Raw genomic sequence first — 22,457 nt, 5'->3', positions numbered from 1 at the left:
GCAGGTTTGGCACCTGTCAGTTTGGTTGTACACAGTGTTATGGGCAGAGCTGGCTTATTTCAGCAGCCAAAGCCATCAGATGTGTGGTGTGGGTAGGGGAAAGGGTTTGGTACAGGTAGGTCAGGTTATGGTTTTGATGGGAGAGTAACTGAATAAAGCAAAACACAGAACTGTGGAGCTGGCTGCACTCTTGAAAAGGAATGTCAAATCTTTCTGTGCAGTGAGACCATAAAACCAGATTTGTGACATTAGAAGCTGTAATGAGCCACTCAAGTCTTTTCTTGGAGCTCTTGAGGGTGGCAGTGTCAGCAGTGTGTATGTGAAAAGTCCATTTGATTTATTGTTAAGCCTACAGTTTATATGAGATAGATTTGTTAGGTATTTCATGTGGCCTTATGGGAAATTTCATCTTTTGATGGATCACACATGTTCAGATGTGCTTTATTTTGACATGGCCCTTTCCAAATCACTTCCAGCATATACTGTTGGTTAAGTGCTGTGCAGAGAAGCCCAAAACTTGTAGTAAATACAAGATTTTTTCATGCTTGAAATGACTTTTTTTTTCCCCTCAGCAGTGTTGTTGTTACAGCCTGAATTTCTGTCAACACTTCTAGCAATTGAAGGTTGAATCATGTTTAAATATGAGCAGTATATCTGGCAAGGCAGTTCAGGATGGCAGTAACTTTATTTATTATTCTCCAGTCCAGGATTTGGGGGACTGCCAGATTATTTGCAAGTACTGTGTGTGCTTATTTGGCTAAAGGGGGAAGAATTAAGTTTTTATCCCAGTTCTAGGGAGTACTTGCAAAAGATCTCCACAAGGTTCATGCATCTATTTTGTATTGATCAGCCTGTGATACAAGTGAACCAAAGCAGTTGTTGTGCCATAAACCTTGTTCTGGTTCTGTCTGCCCTGTGTCTAACAGGGGTAAAGCCATTGTTTCATGTTCAACAAAACTGCACATTGCCACCTTTCCTGGGTGCCTGCTCATTAGTGCTATTAATAACTGATCTGCCAGAAGCCCCACATTATCTTTTGTCCAATATGTTAAAAAATAGAAAGAAAAAACCATCAAGTTCTCCAGCTTCTCCAAACGCTGTGAAATGCACCTGGAAGCCTAGCTGAGGCAGAGGTGAGTTTTTAGGAGCTGACTGAGCGTGTGCTGGTGTTTTGCAGGCCCACCATCCTGCAGCAGCAGTTCAACAGGACGGGCAAGGTGGAGCACGGCTCGGTGGCGCTGCCGGCCGTGATGCGCTCGGGCTCCAGCGGCCCCGAGACCTTCAACGTGGGCATGATGCCCTCCCCGCAGCAGCAAGTGACAACTGGGCAGATGCACCGAGGACACATGCCCCCTCTTGTGAGAAACACTGATTGCTGCGAAAGAATGGGTTTCCACAGAGTATTTCAATAGAATGAAGTGCTGTCCCCAGGCAGTTCAGCAGGCTCCTAGCTTCGTTCAAGGATTGAAAAGCAGATATTGGTCACAAAATTGTTAGTTAGAGCAACCAGTAATGGCACCATCAAAATTGACTGTGTTACAGCACTCAGGCTGTAATTCAGTAAAATGCTGAGGCAGAGAGGGGGATAATGAAGCAGAGCTGAAAAGTTGTAGGTTTTTTTTTTAATCTTTATGTGTGATTTACAAGGTTTTAGATGCTTGTGTCTGCTGGTTCCATGGTTTCCAGCAGGTTTGGCACCTGTCAGTTTGGTTGTACACAGTGTTATGAGCAGAGCTGGCTTATTTCAGCAGCCAAAGCCATCAGAGGTGTGGTGTGGGTAGGGGAAAGGGTTTGGTACAGGTAGGTCAGGTTATGGTTTTGATGGGAGAGTAACTGATTATAGGGAAACACAGAACTCTGGAGGTGGCCACACTCTTGCAAAGTAATCTCAAATCTTTCTGTGCAGTGAGACCATAAAACCAGATTTTTTGTGTGTAAAACCTCTCTGTGCAGCAAGTAGTCAGAAACATAATGTTGTACACATTTGAGACTGAGAGTCCGGCTGTAATGCTCTGACTGTTCTACCAAACATAAGTTATGAATATCCCTTAAATATTTAGGGTGTCACTTTTTGATTTATTTCCTCATTTTCTTTAAAGCAGGCTCTTCCAGCCTTTTCTTTACCTTTAAGTAGTTAAAACTAGTATTCAAAGGGGAAAAAAAAGGTTTAAATACCTGCTGCACTTGGTTCTGTCCCACAGGCTAAGGAAACTCAGCTCTGCTCTCTTGAGCACACCCTCCCCATCCCTGTCAGGCTGTTTCTTGAACTCCTTGTTCCTCACTGCCCTTTCTCACCAATGTTTTCCCCTTTGTCACCAGTGATTTCCCAGAGGTGCCATCAGTTTGGGTGCTGCCCTCAGCTGTGTCCTGTGCTGGGTCTGTTGGAGATGTCTGGAATCAGCTGTGTGTGCCCAGTATGGGGCAGCCTCTGGCTGATTCTCCCAGAGGCCCCCCCTGCAGCTAAAACTCCTGCCACAGACCCCCAGTACAGACAGCATCCTGCTCTGCTAAACCCCTTCAGTTTTCTGTTATCTTATGCATATTGATGACAATTTAGTTTTAGAATCATCCTTGATTGCACTGGGAGGCTGTCCCAGGAAATCGGTAATGATCTCCTAGAAGCAAATTGATTTTTCCTGTTGTTCAAACGCAGGTCAGTAAGACAGCTCAGTGGGTTTGTGTGTGTCTGTTGGCCACTGTTTGAGCTGAGAAAGGTGAGCAGTTTGTGTGTGTGTGGAAGTAGCACAGAGTGTAAAATGGCATGAGCAGAATCAGGAGTGTGAGGAGAGTTCGAGTGCTTTGCTTTCTGCACTGTGCCAGGAAAAGGCAGCTCTGGAATGGCCTGGGGTGGTTGCTGGGCTGCTGCCACTGGTGCCTGGAGTGCCCTGTGGGCACAGCCCAGCCATTGCCCTGCTCTGCCTTGCAGACCTCAGCCCAGCAGGCCCTGATGGGGACCATCAACAGCAGCATGCACGCGGTGCAGCAGGCGCAGGCCGACCTCAGCGAGGTGGACAACCTGCCACCCCTGGGGCAGGACATGGTGAGTGCTGAGCACACAGCTATGGCCTTGGGGTGTGTACAGACCAGTGTAGTCATTGCCCCCAGATCTGGAGTGAGACTGCTAAAGCTTTTAATATGGGGTAAAATTTGTGCTCTCTCTAAGGAATTCATGTACAGTGGCCCACCTCACTCCAATCAGTCTCCTGAGACCAGATGTAGCAGACTGCATAGTCCTGCCTGGAATGCTCTTGTTTTGTGGGCATATGTACAGTTAAACACAAACTATGGGCAGTATTGATGGTGGGACTTACTGCCTCCCAGAGACATGGGAAATGAGAACAAAATGTGATTCTGTTCATGATCCAGGTTAGGGCAGGATGGCAGAGCCCCAGAGGGTCACTGCTTATGGGGACTGTCAGTCAGGAGTGTTTAGCCTTTCTTATGGCATTTACCTTAAAAGGGCAGCTGTTGAAATGTGACAGCAAATCTGTAATGAATGAATCAGCAGAGGAAAATGCTTGCATTCTTATTTCACTTTAGGGGCCTGCGGTTTTTCTTCTGTTTCACTTTTAAAAATCCACAAAGGAATGGGATATGTACCTAGTATCTTACCGTACAGAACCTCACTGCAGTCCTTAATTCTTTTCATTATTGCTCTTCAGGCATCAAGAGTATGGGTTCAGAACAAGGTTGATGAATCAAAACATGAAATACACTCTCAGGTTGATGCAATCACTGCAGGAACTGCATCTGTTGTTAACCTGACAGCAGGTAAATTTCAATGGGAAGGATTTCCTTGCAGTCTCCTCACTATTTGTCAATCTGAATCAAGAAACATGAAGTGAGTATGGGGCAGCTGCAGAAACTTTTCTTTAAAACACATCAGTAGTTAATGCATTGACATGTGGAACAAACTTGGTGTCCCTCCCAGCACAATTTTTTCTATCTTCAGTTTCTCTAAAGGTGTAACAGTCAGTGAAGACAAAGTGTAGCTGGCTTATCCAACAGAGTAGAGTGTTTGCAAGGTTACTACAAGAAAGCATCATTGACCTGGCAGTTGTTAAGGAGAGATTCTGTTTTTATTGACAGTGGGTTTTCTTCAGCAAATTACAGGTTGAGGGAGCTGTGAGTGGCTTAAAGGAGATGAGACTGTATTGCCTTAGATTCTTTTAGTATTGAAGGAGGCTGAAACTGTGGACTTCTCAGCAAATGGCATTGAATGAAGAAACATTCTATTAGAGGATAGATTATTGCAGAAGAAGTGTAGAAATGAGAAAGTTTATAGCAATCTAATGTGGTTTTAAGTGGCACATTACTTAACAGACCTTGCTTGGCTGTTCTGAAATGTCTCTTTTATCTCTCAGCAGAGTGTAGCTTGTTGTAGCTGCTGCTTTTCCCTTTTAGCCATTAAAACATTCTGATCAATGAAAACCATTTGCTCTGCAGGGGACCCAGTTGACACTGATTACACTGCTGTGGGATGTGCAATTACAACCATCTCCTCCAACCTCACTGAGATGTCCAAAGGTGTGAAACTGCTTGCTGCTCTCATGGATGATGAGGTTGGGAGTGGAGAAGACCTCCTGAAAGCTGCTCGAACCTTGGCCAGTGCTGTCTCAGACCTGCTGAAGGCTGTGCAACCAACTTCAGGAGAGGTGAGCAAAGGAAAACTTGTCAGGTTCCCTCTTTTTGGCCATATTGCCTGCACACTAATGCACAAGTTCCTTGAGGAAATATAAAATGCAAGTGAAGTTCATTTTCTGTGAATGAATGCATTTCTCTGTTACCTCTTCCCAGCCTCGCCAGACAGTTCTGACTGCAGCTGGAAGCATTGGACAGGCCAGTGGGGAGCTGCTGAGGCAAATTGGGGAGAATGAGACAGATGAGAGGTTCCAGGTAATGAGGGGATTGTTTGTCACTGTCAGAACTGTGCAGCTTTAATGAGGAGGTCCCTGCATAAAACCAAGCTGCTTAAAGTGTGGTTAAAAAATGCTGAAGTTTCTCTATGCTAATTGAATCCATTTTGAATTTGATTTTAATTACACAATTATTGTATTTGCTGGGAATGCCTTCTCATTAAATTAAATTAGCCTCTCAGAAGGCTAATTTATTACTTTATTATACTATATTATAGTAAAGAATACTATACTAAACTATACTAAAGAATACAGAAAGGATACTTACTGAATGATAAAAAGATAATAATGAAAACTTGTGACTCTTTCCAGAGTCCTGACACAGCTTGGCCATAATTGGCCAAAGAGTGAAAGCAATTCACACCAGAATGCAATGAAACAATCACCTGTGGGGGTAAACAATCTCCAAACAGATGAGCAAAACACAGGAGAGGCAAATAAGGATTGTTTTCTTTTCTCTGAGGTTCCTCAGCTTCCCAGGAGAAAAATCCTGGATGAAGGAATTTTTTCAGAGAATGTGAATGCAACACACAGTCACAGAATGCTGATTTCATAGGAACCCCTTCTTCTTCTGTGCATCACACAGATGCTTCATGGAGGGCTTTTTGCACTGTGTTTTTTCTCATTAAATATAATGGGGTTTATGTAAGTGTTTGCTGTGTCTGTATGTATATATGTAAACATGTAGAAATTAATAAAATCTTTTGGTAAACTGAGTAGAAAAAAAAAGCTGTATTGCAAACAAAATTTCTTCAAGATGAAAAGTAGCATCAGCTACAAAATCATTAATGCCTTATGATTTAACAGTGTTTGATGTTACCAGTGCTCTTAAATTCTCTGTAAAAAGCATGTGTGGATTTTTTCCCTGACTGCCAAGGACATGTTTCCACCAGAAGCAAGGGAAGGCACTTTTCAGCAGCAGCTACTCCTCTGGAGTGTACTGTGTGCAAGGTGTCTGCTGATACAACTTACAGGCCATTTTCACCCTTCATCCAGCAGTGAATCTGTGAACTTCTTCAGTTCTCATTTGTATTCCTAGCTAAATATATTTATTACAACTTTTGGCTAAGAGAAAAAATTTAAGCATTCTTATCAGTGTTATGGAGTGTTGGAGATAGTGGGTAAGGAAAGGGATGGTTTATCATATCTAAAAGCAAAACAAAAAGTAGTGGGTTTGGTTTTTGAAATGGAAGATTTTCTGCCTGCTGTGATGTTGAAATTATAAATAAGTGTATTGGAAGTGTTTTCTTTACTGGGAAACCAGGTCATTTTAACAGTAGAGACATTAAGAAGACTCCATCCTACTAAAAATCTGAAGGATATGGGTGGGATTTTAAGTGGGGAAATGGGAAGAAATCATTTTCACTTAGTGACTGCAGGAATTAACACCTGGATGTGTTTTCATGTCGCAGTCTGACTTTTCCTTTTCCTTTACCAGGATGTCCTGATGAGTTTGGCCAAAGCTGTTGCCAACGCCGCTGCCATGCTGGTGCTGAAGGCCAAGAACGTGGCCCAGGTGGCAGAGGACACAGTGCTGCAGAACAGGGTCATTGCTGCTGCCACCCAGTGTGCCCTGTCCACCTCCCAGCTTGTGGCTTGTGCCAAGGTGAGCCAGGGGGTGCAGTGGGTGCTGCTGCGTGTCCCCAGTGCCTCGAGCATGGGCTGGTGAATGCTGAACCTTTTGTGGGTGCTGTCCCCACAGGTGGTGAGCCCCACCATCAGCTCCCCGGTGTGCCAGGAGCAGCTGATCGAGGCAGGGAAGCTGGTGGACCGCTCGGTGGAGAACTGCGTGCGGGCGTGCCAGGCGGCCACGGATGACGGCGAGCTGCTGAAGCAGGTGAGCGCCGCCGCCGCCATCGTCAGCCAGGCCCTGCACGACCTCCTGCAGCACGTGCGGCAGTTCGCCAGCAGGGGGGAGCCCATCGGCCGCTACGACCAGGCCACCGACACCATCATGTGCGTCACCGAGAGCATCTTCAGCTCCATGGGCGACGCCGGTGAGTGCCCCGAGCAGCGCGGGCTCACCGCGGTGTGGGACCGTGCTCGAGGGGTCCCAGGGTGAGGGGAGAGATGAGGATCTGACTCTGTTTCAGAAGGCTTGAGTTATTATTTTATGAGATATATTATATTAATACTATACTTTAAGAATAGAAGAAAGGATTTCATTCATTCGTCATTCATTCTTTCTTTTCTAAGAATAGCAAAAGAAAGAATGATGACAAAGGTTTGTGTCTGGCACAGAGAGTCTGAGCCAGCTGACTGTGATTGGCCATTAATTAGAAACAACCACATGAGCCCAATCACAGACCCACCTGTTGCATTCCACAGCAGCAGATAATCAATGTTTACATTTTGTTCCTGAGGCCTCTCAGCTTCTCAGGAGGAAAAAATCCTAAGGAAAGGTCTTTTCAGAAAATATCATAGCTAAAACAGTATGTCAAGAAAATAAAAATCCTTCTTCTCTGTTTTTTGATTCTAAGCTAGTGCTGTCACCATGGGTGGTGATCCAGCCCATAATATAAATCAGCAGAGTGCACATAGCTGTGTGATAGGTGGAGTAAATATTCAGTGAAAACAATCAAAACCATGCTGAAGGAACGCTGTAATATTTTGTGTTTTCTGCCACTGCTTCACTTCATAGTATTGTATAGCAGTTTCTCATCTCCAAAGAAGAAGACAGGCACCTGTGCAAATACTTGGTGTTACTATGCATAGATTTTGTTGTAGGTTTTATAAACTTACATCTACTTTTTCTTCTGAGACATTTTTTAAAAATGCAGCTTCTAAAACAAGAAATGAGATGGTTTTGGCTAAAACCATCTTAATGGTGCTAAATGTTTTCTGACAAAGTTCTCAGTTTATATGAGACAAAAGATAATTCCCTAGAAACACAGGAAGAAGATGGATGATTTTTATGGAAGGAGTGAAATCTTGGCTGTGACTTGAAAGCCAAGTTGTTAGTTTTTGCTGGGACAGGAGTTTCCTTGAACTGTATATTCAAAATTACCTGAAACTACTGATTGTGTGTTTTTGTCTTACGATCTAGATTGCAAACACTACACCTTTATCTCCACTGTAGTGATTTCTGTCATTTATATTGGGGTCCAAGATTCGCTTATGGAACTTTCAAGTTACATGTGTATATACATGTGTATCATTTTCAAGTGAAAAAACACTTCAGCAAATGGAAGTTCCATTTTTCCCTTGTGAAGGGGTGCTGAGGTTTGAAGCAAGGCTGCAGTGCAGAGAGCAGAGGGTGAGGATGGGGCTGTGCATTTTCCACCCTGTGCTCCCAGGTGAGATGGTGCGGCAGGCGCGCGTGCTGGCTCAGGCCACCTCGGATCTGGTCAATGCCATGAGGTCTGATGCTGAGGCTGAGATTGACATGGAGAACTCCAAGAAGCTCCTGGCTGCTGCAAAGCTCCTGGCAGACTCCACAGCCCGCATGGTGGAAGCTGCAAAGGTACCAGGGAAATGAGCTGTCAGTTTAAAACTGTAATGCTGTGCACAAGGAGGAGAGGCTGTGTGGGATTAATAAATAGCATCTGGCTGTTTATCTGGTTTCTCTTATCCTGTAAAAGTTCAGCATTTAATGACTTAGTACATTCCAAAAACCAATTTATTAGCTACCTGGATTTTTTTGGTTTTAAAAGATCATCTTGCACTGCTTTTGCTTTCCTGTGTGCGTTGTGGTCGTGGCTCAAGCCATGCAGGGCAGTTCCCACAGCCCTGAGCCCTGCTGTGGCACAGGGGCTGTACCAGTGCAGATGGAACCACAGAGCCACAGCAACCTCTTCCTGCAGTCATTACACTGCAACTCCCCAGATGGAACCACAGAGCCACAGCAACCTCTTCCTGCAGTCATTGCACTGCACCTCCCCAGATGGAACCACAGAGCCACAGCCATCTCTTCCTGCAGTCATTGCACTGCACCTCCCCTCTGCCTGACAAACAGTCTCCTTCACCTGGGCAGTCTTGCCTGTGTTGTTCCCTTCCACATCCTTCCCTCCTCGTTTTCACAAGAGACACAAATATCACAACTTTTCTTCCCTTTCTGTTTCAGTCTGCTAGGGAGGAATTGAATTTCTTAATTCCTTTGTATTGTTTCCCAGATCCTGCATTGAAATGATTTTTACAGCAGCAGGGCCAGCCATTCTTGCTGGGACTCCAGAAGGCCTGTGTGCCTGGCTGCTGTCCTTGGCTTTCCAGTATTTTCTGACTTCAAGTGGAGAAGATCTGCTGTGTTAAACTTCAGGTTTTGGACTGCAGTTACTGGAAGACATATTGAATTGGGAATTTTAAAACTGTTTTGTTTGTTTTTTTTTTTTTTCAAAACCCTATATTCATGCAAGTACATTATTTCAGATCAAAGGAGAAGCAGTTAAAAAAGGCTTTTTTCAAGCACCTGAAGTGGTATATGAAGCAAATGTTTATCTTTCTTCCTCTAAGTCCCAGACATAGTAACAGCCTTCCCCTAGAAACAAACTTTCTGAAGTTTTGTAATACTTCAGTGTTCTTCCAACCTCCTTGTGATAGTTTAAGGAAAATGAATGCTGATGTAGCAGATACTGTCTGAACTTAAATCTTGATGCTCATCCACATTTTCCCCAGTCGTTTTTACTCAGACTTACAGTTTTTGCTTGGATATTTTGTGCAGGGAGCTGCAGCCAACCCTGAAAATGAAGATCAGCAGCAGCGTCTGAGGGAAGCAGCAGAGGGACTGCGGGTTGCTACAAACGCTGCAGCACAGAATGCCATCAAGAAGAAAATTGTCAACAGACTGGAGGTTGGAAACCATGTAGTGAAAGTGCTAAGCAGAGAATGACAGTGCTGTAAGCTCAGTTCCAGAGTACAAAGCTTAGAATTAGACATGGCAGTACATCATAACATAGTTCTCAGAAAATTGAGTCACTTGTGTCACAGATGTGGTAAAGTGCTGTAAGGATTTGACTCAGAAGGCATTTGATGGTGGCTTAGTCCTAAAATTAAACAGCTGAGCTGAAATGGTTTCACTGCTGTGTTAATTTATCTCTCTGGTGTGCCATTTACACACAGTACCTCTTGTGCCTTTACTGGGATATAGAATTCCAGAGGAATTTCTGTACCAAGTTAGTTGGATCACAGCATGTCCAGTTAAACTGGGGAATTACTCAGAGTCAGGAAGCAGGAATGGAAGTAAAAAGATAGAGCCTATCTAGTGGCCCAGCCTAGGAGAAAAGCAATTTAGTAAGGATAAAAAACCATGGGATTTTGTTCTGTGGGCAAAGTTTGATCTTCACATTCTCAACTAAAATGAAGAAAATACAGATTGAAAAAAAAAACTTTTCATAGTTCCTAGTTTGCAATTGTGATTTTTGCATTAACCTGATTCAAATGCAGTAAGGTGACCATGTTCCAGAAATACACTGAGTTCCTGTGTCTGTCCAGAAGTAAAAATCACGACTATTGGAAATAAAGGCTGATGTCTCTAATTTTCTAATTGCATTCAAGAAAGCTTTAGAAAAACAGTATTTAATGTGTTTTGCTGTTATAACATATACTGCCTTACAAAGGAGTATAACATGTAACTAACTTCATGCTTGCTTCTGTTTTTTGGGCCAGTTAGTGTTGTACAACATGTTGAAATACCTTGGATAAGTGGTTGAATTTTTATTTTTTAATAGGGAGAGGTCGATAATAACATTTGAAGTAGGTCTTCACAATGCTTTTAGACTCAGAAACAGCAGTATTTTGTACCTCTGTGTCATTGCAGGATCTTTGTTTTTGCCAGAGAACAGTCTCAGCAGAAATTGGCTCAGAGGTGTCAGTGCAGCACTGGGGGGACTTTGCTGTTTCCTCCTATGTTTCCTTCATAGGAACTCTTTGTTCAGACCATTTCTGCTGGTTGTAATTCATTTATCTTCCTCCTGTTGAAACCTAAGTTGTGAAAGAGTAAGGGCATGGAATGCTTCTAAGTCTGCCTTTTTCTTTATTGGCAAATCAGAGATGGGTAATTGTATTCCAATCATTTTCACTTTGAGAGAAGAGCAATGATGGTCAGTTGAGGTTTCCTTAAGGCAAATAAGGGATAAAATGTATTAATTTGTCAATGTTGTTACTGTCAAAGTTACCTATAGTGATGTGTGTTCCATCCTTTGAATTATTTACTTTTAGAACTGATTTAACTTTCTTTTTCTCCAAAGATTGCAGCTAAACAAGCTGCAGCTGCTGCTACTCAGACCATTGCAGCTTCTCAGAATGCAGCTGTTTCCAATAAGAACACAGCAGCCCACCAGCAACTTGTGCAGAGCTGCAAGGTAAACACAGCCCATGGCAAATAACTCCTGAGCAATGCTTTTGGGGAGCTGATGAGGATCACCAATCAGTAATGAAACCAATAATGATTTCTTACATAGAACATCTGTAAAAAGTCCTATTGTGTACTAGTTTGGTTCCATGCATCCTAAATTAATTCTGTGCCAGCACAGAAGTAATTTACCCAGGAATACTGCAGTTGTCTTCAAGGGGAGTGGGAAGGCTGCTTGTTTTATTTTCAGAGGATTTTGAGTTTTTATTTTTTTACTGAAAATCTTTTCCCTTTGTCCATTTTAGACTGTTGCAGACCACATTCCTCAGCTGGTGCAGGGTGTAAGAGGAAGTCAAGCTCAGGCAGAAGACCTCAGTGCTCAGCTTGCTTTAATCAATTCCAGCCAGAATTTCCTTCAGGTGAAGTGAACCAATCATTGCAGTAGATGTAAAAAGCATTTTTTGAGTGCTAAATAACAGTAAGCTGTTAAGAACCATGTAAAGAATTCACTGCTATGAGCCATAGGCAGGCAGAATTTTGTTTCTCAGGTTAGGTGGCCAGAATTCATTGTGGCTATGGAGAGTGAGAACTGCTGACACTGAGGTTAAAAGTAACAAGAAAAAAGTATGTTTATGAAGAAGAAACAGTCATTGCTGTACACTTGTCTTCTGGGTTAGAGTTTAAAGAACAAAATGGAGGGAATTTAGCATCTCTCTAAGAAGAGGTTTGAGTCTGGATATGTGACAGGCTGTGGTAACATTTTTAAGCAAGGTAAACTTAGTGTTGCAGCAACAGGTTTCAGAATTCCTCAGAAATAGAAGCGAATACTAGCATGGTTTTTTAGATATTAGCCTGCATAATAGATCTAGATTGATGGTTTGGGAAAAACACAAAATTTGACTGTGTGCTTTTGCTATAACGTCTTAAAATAGAAAGATAGAATATTGAGTATTGGTAACAGAACTATTGGCTTATTGTTAACATGACAGGAAACAACACCAGAAACCAATTCTCTGTGTAATGGCATGGTCATTATTGACATCAGTTAATCTTACCTTAAAGTGATGGCTGTTAGCAGGTTTTTATGGTCCTGTGTAGGCAGAGGGATCACAAACCATCCTCTCACTCTGTTTGAGTATTTGCTTTGTGATTCCCTCTGGAGTCATTGACATGATTGATCCACCTCCCTGTGGCTGTGTGTGTGTGCAGTGGTGATGGTGAGAATCAGCAAAGGTTTTTAGTTGTATCAGCAGTAATCCCTGTGTAGAGGCATTGCTTGAATTACAATTTTAATTTCATAGAATTTTGGCAGAGGTTAATATTTAGAAATGTAGAGAGAAATTTGCCATCTCTGCCACCTTGAGCTGATTGTACCACATGAATGCTGAGTGGCGAAATTTCACATTTCAGTACTTTTAAGTAGTTTACACGAGTATTCAAAGGCCTCAGGCAGATATTGGAACCAATGGAGTAATCATTGTCCCAGTGAAGCACAGATGAGTCCTGCTGCAGAGGGCTTGGAAATGGGACAGAATTCTGACAGGATGTGCCAGCTTAAGGAGCAGGAACGTGCTAGTCATTAAAGAAAAATCTAGAAACCTCATGAGTGTTGAATGAAAGAAGCTATTTGTTTATTGAATCCTAAACTTTCTTTAAAGAAAATGAGCTGGTAAAACTAACTGTGTTCACTGTTGTTCTCTGAACAGCCTGGAAGTAAAATGGTGGCATCTGCTAAAGCTGCTGTCCCCACAGTGACTGACCAAGCAGCAGCAATGCAGCTCAGCCAGTGTGCAAAGAACCTTGCCACCAGCTTAGCTGAGCTGAGAACTGCCTCCCAGAAGGTAGGAAAATAAATCCTGCTTTTAATCAGCTAAAACAAGAGGACTTCTTGTCCCCCTGAGGCAGGGCTCACCTCTCACTGCTGAATTTTGTGCACATTTTGCTCAGACTCCCAGGTGGCCTCTGAGTCATGAGAGAAAGGGGAGGGAGAAGTGACAAGAAAGCTGAAACAGCTTGTGCTGCCCTTTCCATACCAGCCCGATGGGAGCAGAGTGTGCAGAGCAGCACATCAAGGCTCTGAGCTGCTGTTACATTCAGGGGAGAGCAGGGAAAAGGGAACACATCTCGTGCCCCACCAAACCAGTGAGAGCCAGCTACAGCTCTGCTGGGCTCTAACTGTGAACTGGAACCATCATCTCTAAAACTCAGGGAAGCAGATGCTCTGTGTTTCACACACAGATTTCTAAACTGTGTGGGGGTTAAAAAATGCAAGTGGAAAGTCGGATTTTTTTGATCTTGAGGCCAGGATTGTAGCATTGAAATGGCCACACCTGAGCTAATGCTGCAATTTCCATCCCATACTGGTGAGTGTGGGCTGCCACTTCAGGGAGTCACTGGGATTTGGGTCATGATGCTCAGTGAGGCCACTGTCCAAGGGGACATCCAGAGTGCCACAGCCACTTTCTCAGTCCCTGGGCTGCCTGCTGTGAAGGGACATGCACACAAAGCAAGTGTTTGGAATCCATGATATATAAGATTTAGAGGGCTCACAATGGCCTCTGAAGAAGGAAGAGAAATAATATGGGAGGGGAGATGAGATCTGAAGCATTTACTGTTTCTGAAAGTTGTGTACAGCTGCTAACAGTGGTGCTGATCTGCTTTCTGAACAGGCTCATGAAGCTTGTGGCCCAATGGAAATTGATTCTGCTTTGAATACAGTCCAGACACTCAAAAATGAACTGCAGGATGCGAAGATGGCAGCAGTGGATGGACAGTTAAAACCTCTCCCAGGAGAAACTGTAATTGAGGAAGGATGTTCTTCATTTAAAAACAAACAAAGTTAGCTGTTAAAAACTTAAATATTAGAGGCAAAACAAGTCATGAAGTTTTGGATAATGATCATGCTGATAGGATTTTGCACTGATTCTCTTAAAATTGTGTATGGTACTACTACAGCAACAGTGTGTTCTGTAGTAGAGTTACTCATAGGAATGCAGAGCTTCCTTCTCTATTGTCCAAATTACAATTTGGTAACAATAATGTTTTGGTCTTGTCAAAAATAATTGCTTTTCAGTAGTGACAATGATAAGAACTCAGGATAGCCAGTTCTAGTAGGCATAGAAAATGAAATGGTTTATTTGGTGATGGGGGAAAAGCCCTTCCTTGGATGAAGGTATTTATTTCCATTGCCAATTGTGAAATAGTTTTATTGTTCACACTACCTAATATGTTAATTTATTTCATCCTGACTGAACAGTCAGTCAGATTTCAGAGAAATTGTGTGTATGTTCAGAAGCTGAGGTGGTTTTTGTGGGATAAGGAATTTTTCAGTACTATTTAAAACAAAGTGTATTTTTGTTGAGCTTAAACTAAGCCATTTGTCTTTTGCAATTTTTTACAGCTCGAGAAGTGCACTCAGGACCTGGGAAGCACATCCAAAGCCGTGGGTTCTTCCATGGCCCAGTTGTTAACTTGTGCTGCTCAGGGCAACGAGCACTACACAGGTACTGCTTTATCCATAATGGCTCTGAAACCTCTGCTTTCCATCACCTTGAGGAAAGGTTTTCCTATCACAGACTGCTTAAATCAAGAAATTCCGTATTTTTTATAGTGCTGATAGTGAATTGTGGTAAGTTATGAAGAATTGAGTGTGACTCACACTTCATAAAAGAACAGTGATGCAATCTGCTCTGTCTTTAATCAGAATAGATTGGGACATCTGTTGTTTTTGTAAATATGTGCCACTGAAACTGTGAAAGGCTGAAATAAAATGTATTGCATTTTAAAGGTCAGGGCTACTGGAAATGTTGCTGTGTCCTTGCAGAAGGCTTACAGGGTGCCTTGGATGTGTTTTGAAGCTACAGGGTGCAAACATAGCTGGGGACAGCTTGGTGACATTCAGAACTGCCTCTCTTCCTGGCTGTTCCCAGTTCATGTACAATGCAGCTGCTCTGGCACATTCATTGAGCACATTTGTATAGTTTGAGGTGAAGCCAATAGGAAACCTGGGCACACAGATGCTGCAGTTTGTTTCTGTACCTGTACTTTTAGTTTAGGAACAAAAATACCTTGATAAGAAAAATGCTCTGCAGGAGGGACAGAAGCTTACTCGTAGATGGTAACAATGTTCTCTGTCCTTATTCTGTTGTTGCAAATGCTCCCATAAGATTTTTCTCTATAATTCCTGATAAAATGTGTTACGGCAATTACCACTTCATTGGTTATAATTGCATCTGGGCTCTAGAACTTTGAGTTGCTTTCATTTGCAGCAGGTGGAGTTTCATCAAGATAGCTCATGTTTCTGTCACAGTTGTGCACAAGCAGGCACCAGGCAAGGGAGTACAGATACTTGCAGCTGATAATGAATAGGCAAACCTTGTAGCTCTCATCATCAGATTGTAGGAAACCCTACAAAGCAATGAGTTCCTTTTCAATCATTTCATAAACAGGAGACCATTATTCACATAGTCCTGTGTCTTAGCACTGCAGTTGATAGATGTCCTTTAGCAGAAGGTAATTTTATTACATCCTTTCTGTGCCTTCATTCAGTTATTTTTATATGTTTTTACTCACAGTGATGTTAGGTTATATCAAGTTGTATCATTCCAAATCATCTTTTTTTTGATTGCTTGAAGTTAAACTGTTGTGCTGTGGCTCTGAACTCCTGTACACCATTCTTGCAGACAATCACTTCCTCCATAGCTTGGAGTATGAGTTTTTCCTCATCTTCAGGTTTTAGCTTTTCTTCTTTTTCAGTGCTTCACTAGGCTGTAGTCACTGAGAGCTGTACCCAGAATGTGGCTTTTGGGCTATAACATTTACTTTATGGCTTCACTACAGGCATTTCAATAAGCAAATGATTCTGTGTGTTTCAAATTTGTTCCTGTTTGAAGGTTTTCTTTTAAATTGCATTGGCAGTGTTATTTTGCAATAGGATCATTACCTGCAAGATCATGTCATGAAACACAAAGATTGTCTTTAAAGGTACTAACAGAATCCTTGGTGCACTGTGACCACAGGAGTTGCTGCCAGAGAAACTGCTCAGGCCTTGAAGACTCTGGCTCAGGCAGCTCGAGGGGTGGCAGCATCCACCAGTGACCCTGTGGCAGCCCATGCCATGCTGGATTCAGCCAGGGATGTCATGGAAGGCTCTGCCATGCTGATCCAGGAGGCCAAGCAGGCCCTGGCTGCCCCAGGGGACGCAGACAGCCAGCAGAGACTTGCCCAGGTGAGCTGGGACTTGGGCAGCTGCAAGAGTTGTCAAACACCCAGTGAATTTATCCCAAACCAGCACTGAATAAGGAGAGAGAGTGACAGAAAATAAGGCTGATAGGTATTTCAACTTTCTATTCAGCTCTCAGACAATATCCTGCCTAGGTTAAACAATGTAAATGGTAGAAGTATGGTATTTTAGTCATCTCTTAGGAAAACATACAAAGATGCAGCTCTGTGCTTTTACCCACAACATATGTGAGGAGACTGCTTGACTGCAAAAGCGAGACAGCCATTAAACTGGTAATTTTCAAATAAAAGATCTATATCCATATTATATTCAAAAGATGAGTGTATGTTTTCTTCACGTGTAGCACCACTATGTTTGAATTCTTTAGGAGTGACAGGTTCACTTTTTACTGATTTGAAAGGTTCTAGAATTGGCCTGCATTGTAAATAATTTCTTATGAAGATATCTTTGTTTTAATCAGATCTGTGTAAAAAGTGGCATGCAACAAATTTCTGTGAATAGTTGATAGATAAGGGAATCCCCTGAAGTTATCTGCAGTGCTGCAGGTGCCAGGAGCAATCGTGGGGCTGCCCTGCCAACACCATCCTATCCCATGGGTGAGCCTGAATAAAGACTGCAGGGCAACAAACTGAGAAAGTTGCAAAAATGTTCCTGTGAGGGTCAGAAAGTAGGAATTGCTGGCTATGGAGTAGAGGCTGTGCCTCCCATTAATGAGCACTTAAACCTCTGTGAGTGTGCAAGTGTTCACCTGTGTGTTGCAGGTAGCAAAAGCAGTGTCTCACTCCTTGAATAACTGTGTGAATTGTCTGCCTGGACAAAAGGATGTGGATGTGGCCTTAAAGAGCATTGGGGAATCCAGCAAGAAGCTCCTGGTGGATTCGGTAAGATGGCTTTTCATGTGCAAATAGATTTTAGAAAACTGAACAGCAGATCTGAGTTCCTCATGTGGCAAATCATTAATTAGTAAATGAGCCCTAAGTATACTTCATGTAAGCTGTGTTTAAGTTTATGCAGCTTTATGCAGCTGCTATTTAGACTGAAATACCATTTTTCTAGTTTTATGGGCAAGGTGAAATGTGTCTGTGGCTTGTGAAGGCAGTATTAAAATGGTCATAGATTGGTATTAACTTTTTGGGTTTGAAAATGGCAACTATGACTTGACATTCTGAAGAATATGAAAACTAGAAAATTATAGTTCATCTCCCACCTAGAAGTGATCAGTTTACTTGAAGGATCATTGTGATCTGTCAAAAAAAATGCTTGGTTATTTTGTGTAAAGAGTAGAATTGTTACTTTGTTTAAGTGCATTCATGTCAACAAACCCTTTTTGCATTGGTAATTTGCCAGAAGGTTATACTGTTTGATCAGCTTTTTTTTTCTGCATTTATCACTGACCTTGTTATCCTGTGAATGAAGGAGGAATTGTATTTTGATACGTTTGTGCAATGCCTTTTGATAAAACCAGGGAGGTTTTTACCAAACTGGTTTACTAGAGAGAGTTTAGAGTAATTCTGAAGAGCTGCCAATATTTGTGTCCCTCGAAAAGCTTACAGACTTGTCTGTGCCTTGAAAGAAACAGCAGGACACAAGTTGCTGGACAGATTTCTGGTTGACAGCTGTCCCACAGTCCCAGCTCACTGCTCTGCTGCATTTGGGATTCTCAGCACGTGCTGAACTCTCCAGGAAAGGCTGGTGTGATGTGACAGACAGTAAAATACTGACCTTTGTCTCTTACAGCTACCTCCAAGTTCTAAGTCATTTCAAGAAGCTCAGAGTGAGCTGAACCAGGCAGCAGCAGACCTGAATCAGTCAGCTGGAGAAGTTGTCCATGCCACACGGGGCCAAAGTGGGGAGCTGGCTGCAGCCTCTGGCAAATTCAGCGATGACTTTGATGAATTTCTTGATGCTGGTATTGAAATGGCTGGCCAAGCACAAGTAAGTCCTTGATCATGGTAGTTGGGGGATAATCTTGGCCATAACCTCTGGCAGTGTTTATGTAGCCCTGCAGTGCAGCACAGCATGCTGCTGTGTGAGGAGATGATTGTGAGGGAATCATCTGGAGCTCTTATCTGGAGAGGACAGGACTCAACATTTGCATCTTCCTCAGGATGCTGGGATTTGTTTCTGTGTCCAGTCAGAAATACAACTTCATACTCCTCTGTGCAGTTTGAGCTGCAAAGGTACAAAGGTGTGCTGAGCCTCTGAGCCTGTGGAAAGGGTTGCTTCTTTCTGGTGGAACTACCATGGAGCATAGTTTAGGTGAATGCTGTTCAAAATGCAGCACCTTTCTTTGCTACTTTTGTGAAGTAGATAGAGGAAAGGATGCTTTGATACTGCTCCATGGTGCTGTGGATCTGCTGCAGAGTGGAGCAAGCACTTGAAGAGGGCTGCCTAAAATGCCATCCTTGGATGTGACAGCAAGCACCTGGACTTGTGTTCAGTGGTTTAAAATGTGGCAGAGTTCTACTCTGAGGAGCTCTGACAATCAGGAATGTTGTCACACATTGCTGAGCTCATTCCTGGTAGCTGGAGGCATCACCTTCAGTTTATCTTAGTGGATGGAGTTGTGCTGAGCTACAGTAATTGGTCATTTGGCAATGATTAAGCATAACACATGTCAGCATATGAAAACGAATTGTGTATCAGAAGAGATGGGAGGACTTGCAGAAAAAAGAATCTGCAGATGGTTTTACCCTGGTTTGTAGGAGGACTCTGCAAACCCCAGAAATGATTGCCAGAAAGTGGCCAGGAGGGCCTGAGTGTGTCAGTCCTTTCAAGTCATTTATGAAAGGTCTCTAGAGCAGATAGTTTGTACATAGAAATGAGACATCTGACAGTGGTTGGTGGTTTTTCTCCATCAGGACTCCATCATTCAGGTTCCAGATGTGTGAAGTGAGTTAGGCTCCATGTACAGCTGACTCTGAAAGTGAGCAGTAGTGAGGTACCTGACTGTCTCTTTAGCTGTGGACCACACTGACTTTTAGAATGTTTTGTTTGAGGCAATTCAGTGAAGGCAGAGGTAGAAATGATGCTGCAAATGGCTGCTTGAAATCTTGAAATGAGAATCCAGCTGCTGATGACCTTGTGGCCCTTGTGAATTTGTTGATCCTGCTGACACAGGGGTGGTTATTTTTCTGAATTATTATTAATGGCTGATCTTTCAAATGAGAAGGCCTTCTGTATGTAGGTATTTGGCCTGAACAGAAGCAATATCAGGGATTTTGGGTGAGTAGCAAAATGTAGGGTGAGTAGAAATGTTTGGGTGAGTAGCAAAATGTACATAAAACTATGAACAGACTGTTAGAAAAAATGGGTTCACTTCTACTGATCATTGGCAGAAGAATCTAGTCACAGCTGTTTACTGTAAAGATGCAATAATTTTCCGTAACTGGATTTAAATACAGGTTTCCCTTTTCAAGCAATGACTTAAAATAAGTAATAGAGCATCCAAGTCAGAATGTTGACCAATGTAAGCTTATAGAAAGTTGTTTTATTGGGAAAGATTGCTTCCTGGAGGATATTTTAGTGTGAGCAATCCCAGTTAGATGCTGGAGAAGCCTGTGGGCTGCACAAAGGGTGCCAGAGAGCCTGCACTGACTGAATAATGGGAAGCAGTTGTGCCAGGCAGAGACACATAAGAGTCTTTTGTCAACAAAAGCATTGTTCAACAAGTAGGGAAGTTCCTCCATTGCTCATTTGTGAATACTACCAGTGTTAGAAGCCAAGCTGTTTGTTGGAAGGGTCTTTTTGTGTTGTGTAAGTGAAGCTGGGGGCACCTGTCTGGGTGAAGGATGGCTTGAGCCCTCCTTCTCTGAGCTCACCTGTCTGTGGTTTCAGGTGGATGAATAAACTGGGTTTCCATGTGTGCTTTTAGCACACTCTCTTGATTGCTAATTTTGTATTTAATGTTATGCTGCTGTGGCTTTCCAGACTAAAGAGGACCAGATTCAAGTCATAGGTAACCTCAAGAGCATCTCAATGGCTTCCAGCAAGCTGTTACTGGCTGCCAAGTCTCTGTCTGTTGATCCTGGAGCTCCTAATGCCAAGAACCTCTTAGCAGCAGCAGCAAGGTAAGGATGTGTTGCTTGCTTTGTTTTCCTGGGATATTTGCTTTTCTCTGTGGTATTTATATTGTGCTTATATATTTTTCTACTATTGACAGTTAAGTGAGTGGCTGGAACCTGTGGTTCTGTTTAAATGGAAGTAGGCCAGGGGAGAGTTGGAGTAGTTCCTCAGCTGGGATAACTTGTTACCCTTGTGGAAATAGGAACAGCATTTGAGGACTTGGCCTGGTTTCTGAAAGGAACCAATGTATTTTACTTACTCTTTTCTCACCATCTGTGTTCTGACAAGGCAATAGTTAACATTAAGCTTCTCAATTCCTGAAAGAAAAGAAATGGAATAATATTCTTAGATAAAATGTGCTTAAAAATCATAGCTACCTATCACTAACAGTGTGCATGTGTGTGTGACCAGGAATGCTTGAAAGGGTTAGATGCTACAGTTCTGCAGTGGAGCATGTCCTTACTTTAAGGATTATAAATCCACTCCCTGAGTAAAGGACTCCTTAAGGACTCACACTACTTTACTTTGTTGTATTTTGTTTAAAAAAAATGCATCTGTCTTGTCTCCCTGGAAATAAATAACATCTATGAAAATTATAGATAACCAAGGACAGGCTGCTTAAGTGAAGGAGTCACATGAGATTTTGTTACTGTCAGCATCAAACTGCTCCAGATTTCTGCTTTAGGCTTGGAGCATTCCTGATTGGAGTGCAGAGCAATTTCACCCCAGTGAAACCAGGTAGTTGTAAGTTCCTGCCAGGCTGGGATTCCCTCTGTGGAAGCATTGAATAGAAAAAGGGAGGTGAGCCAGGTCAAGCCTTGGGCTGTCCTGTGTGTGTGCATGTGAGACCTTACACAGACAGCACAGAGCTGTGTGAGGTTAACCCTGCACCAGTTCTGGTTGTGTTTGAGGTGCTGAGGTGACACTGTGCTCCCTTCCCAGACCCCTGCTCTGGCCTGGGACAAGCTTGCCAGGACTCTCTTCTCTTTCCCTGCTATGATATCAGTCAGGGTCAAATATTTGTACTTTCTCTCTTATGAAAATGAAAGAAGAGGCACAGCTGCCTTATTTTATGATAGCTTTCCTTCTCATTTTTCTCTGATCATCTATGGTACTGTGATTAATCTGGGGGTTTTGCTGGGTTTGCTTTCTTTCATCCCCATTTGCACCAGCTGTAAGAGACACCACCTTTTCAGCAGTCTTGTCTTCCTTGTTGAGGGATTTTTCTTGACCACCTCTGACAGGGCAGCAGCACTGGCAGAGTTCCCTGCAGGTCCAATATTTGTGTGTTGTATTTGATGAGAACAGATGTGGCCTTTAGGGATCTAGCATTCCTCTGCCACATTCCTTGGTGTTTGAGGGGCCACCTTCCTGGTCCTACTGTGTCCAAATGGTTTTCAGAGTGATGTTTGTACACTGGATGGATTCCTGGGAGAGGTACCTGGTGTGTAATAATGATATCTGTGAGACCATGTGGCCTCCTCTAGAAAGCTGATAATTCTCTCTCTTCAATTGCTGATATTCTCTGAGTCAATATGAATTGTGTCTCAGATTAGAATCAACAGCAGGCAAGATATTTTTGTGTGAAGTTTCTCTGGGAGTGAACAGAATTTCAATTTTTGTAATACCTTCCTATGTCTGTATGCAATGACTATTTTCTGATGCATAGAAATCACTGATGTTCAGCAGGTGAACACCAGGTCCTCCACAAGGACACCAAGGCTGCTGAAAAGGGTAGGAGTCTCAGTTAAACATGTCTATTAGTTCCCATTCTTTTTGCCCTGGAATTTATCATAAACATGTTAAATGCAATAAGCACATCCTGTTTCCTTTTGGGACAGTAGGATACCATCCAGCCAGGTAATCAGGTTATTGATAAGTTATGAAGTGCCTGTTTTCTAAAAGGGAAAGTGATGCAAATGCTGTTCAGTTTCCAAGGCCAGAGGAA

General features: G+C 42.8%; 1 protein-coding gene across 1 annotated transcript in view; it reads left to right on the top strand.

The window, feature by feature from the left end:
* The window catches only part of TLN2 (talin 2), a 146,858-nt gene that overhangs the window by 78,530 nt on the left and 45,871 nt on the right, over positions 1 to 22,457 (top strand). The window contains 18 exon segments of the mRNA XM_074549725.1: positions 1,178 to 1,358; positions 2,927 to 3,040; positions 3,663 to 3,771; positions 4,447 to 4,655; positions 4,798 to 4,896; positions 6,355 to 6,522; positions 6,619 to 6,913; positions 8,213 to 8,379; positions 9,574 to 9,702; positions 11,099 to 11,212; positions 11,508 to 11,621; positions 12,909 to 13,043; positions 13,872 to 14,000; positions 14,603 to 14,705; positions 16,221 to 16,429; positions 17,206 to 17,325; positions 18,182 to 18,379; positions 20,375 to 20,514. Coding sequence (XP_074405826.1) covers positions 1,178 to 1,358; positions 2,927 to 3,040; positions 3,663 to 3,771; positions 4,447 to 4,655; positions 4,798 to 4,896; positions 6,355 to 6,522; positions 6,619 to 6,913; positions 8,213 to 8,379; positions 9,574 to 9,702; positions 11,099 to 11,212; positions 11,508 to 11,621; positions 12,909 to 13,043; positions 13,872 to 14,000; positions 14,603 to 14,705; positions 16,221 to 16,429; positions 17,206 to 17,325; positions 18,182 to 18,379; positions 20,375 to 20,514 — 2,733 coding nt within the window.

The sequence above is a fragment of the Zonotrichia albicollis genome, chromosome 11, assembly GCF_047830755.1.
Source record: "Zonotrichia albicollis isolate bZonAlb1 chromosome 11, bZonAlb1.hap1, whole genome shotgun sequence".
Lineage (NCBI taxonomy): Eukaryota > Metazoa > Chordata > Aves > Passeriformes > Passerellidae > Zonotrichia > Zonotrichia albicollis.
The sequence above is the reverse complement of the archived record's forward strand: the minus strand, read 5'-3'. Positions and strand labels throughout refer to the sequence as shown.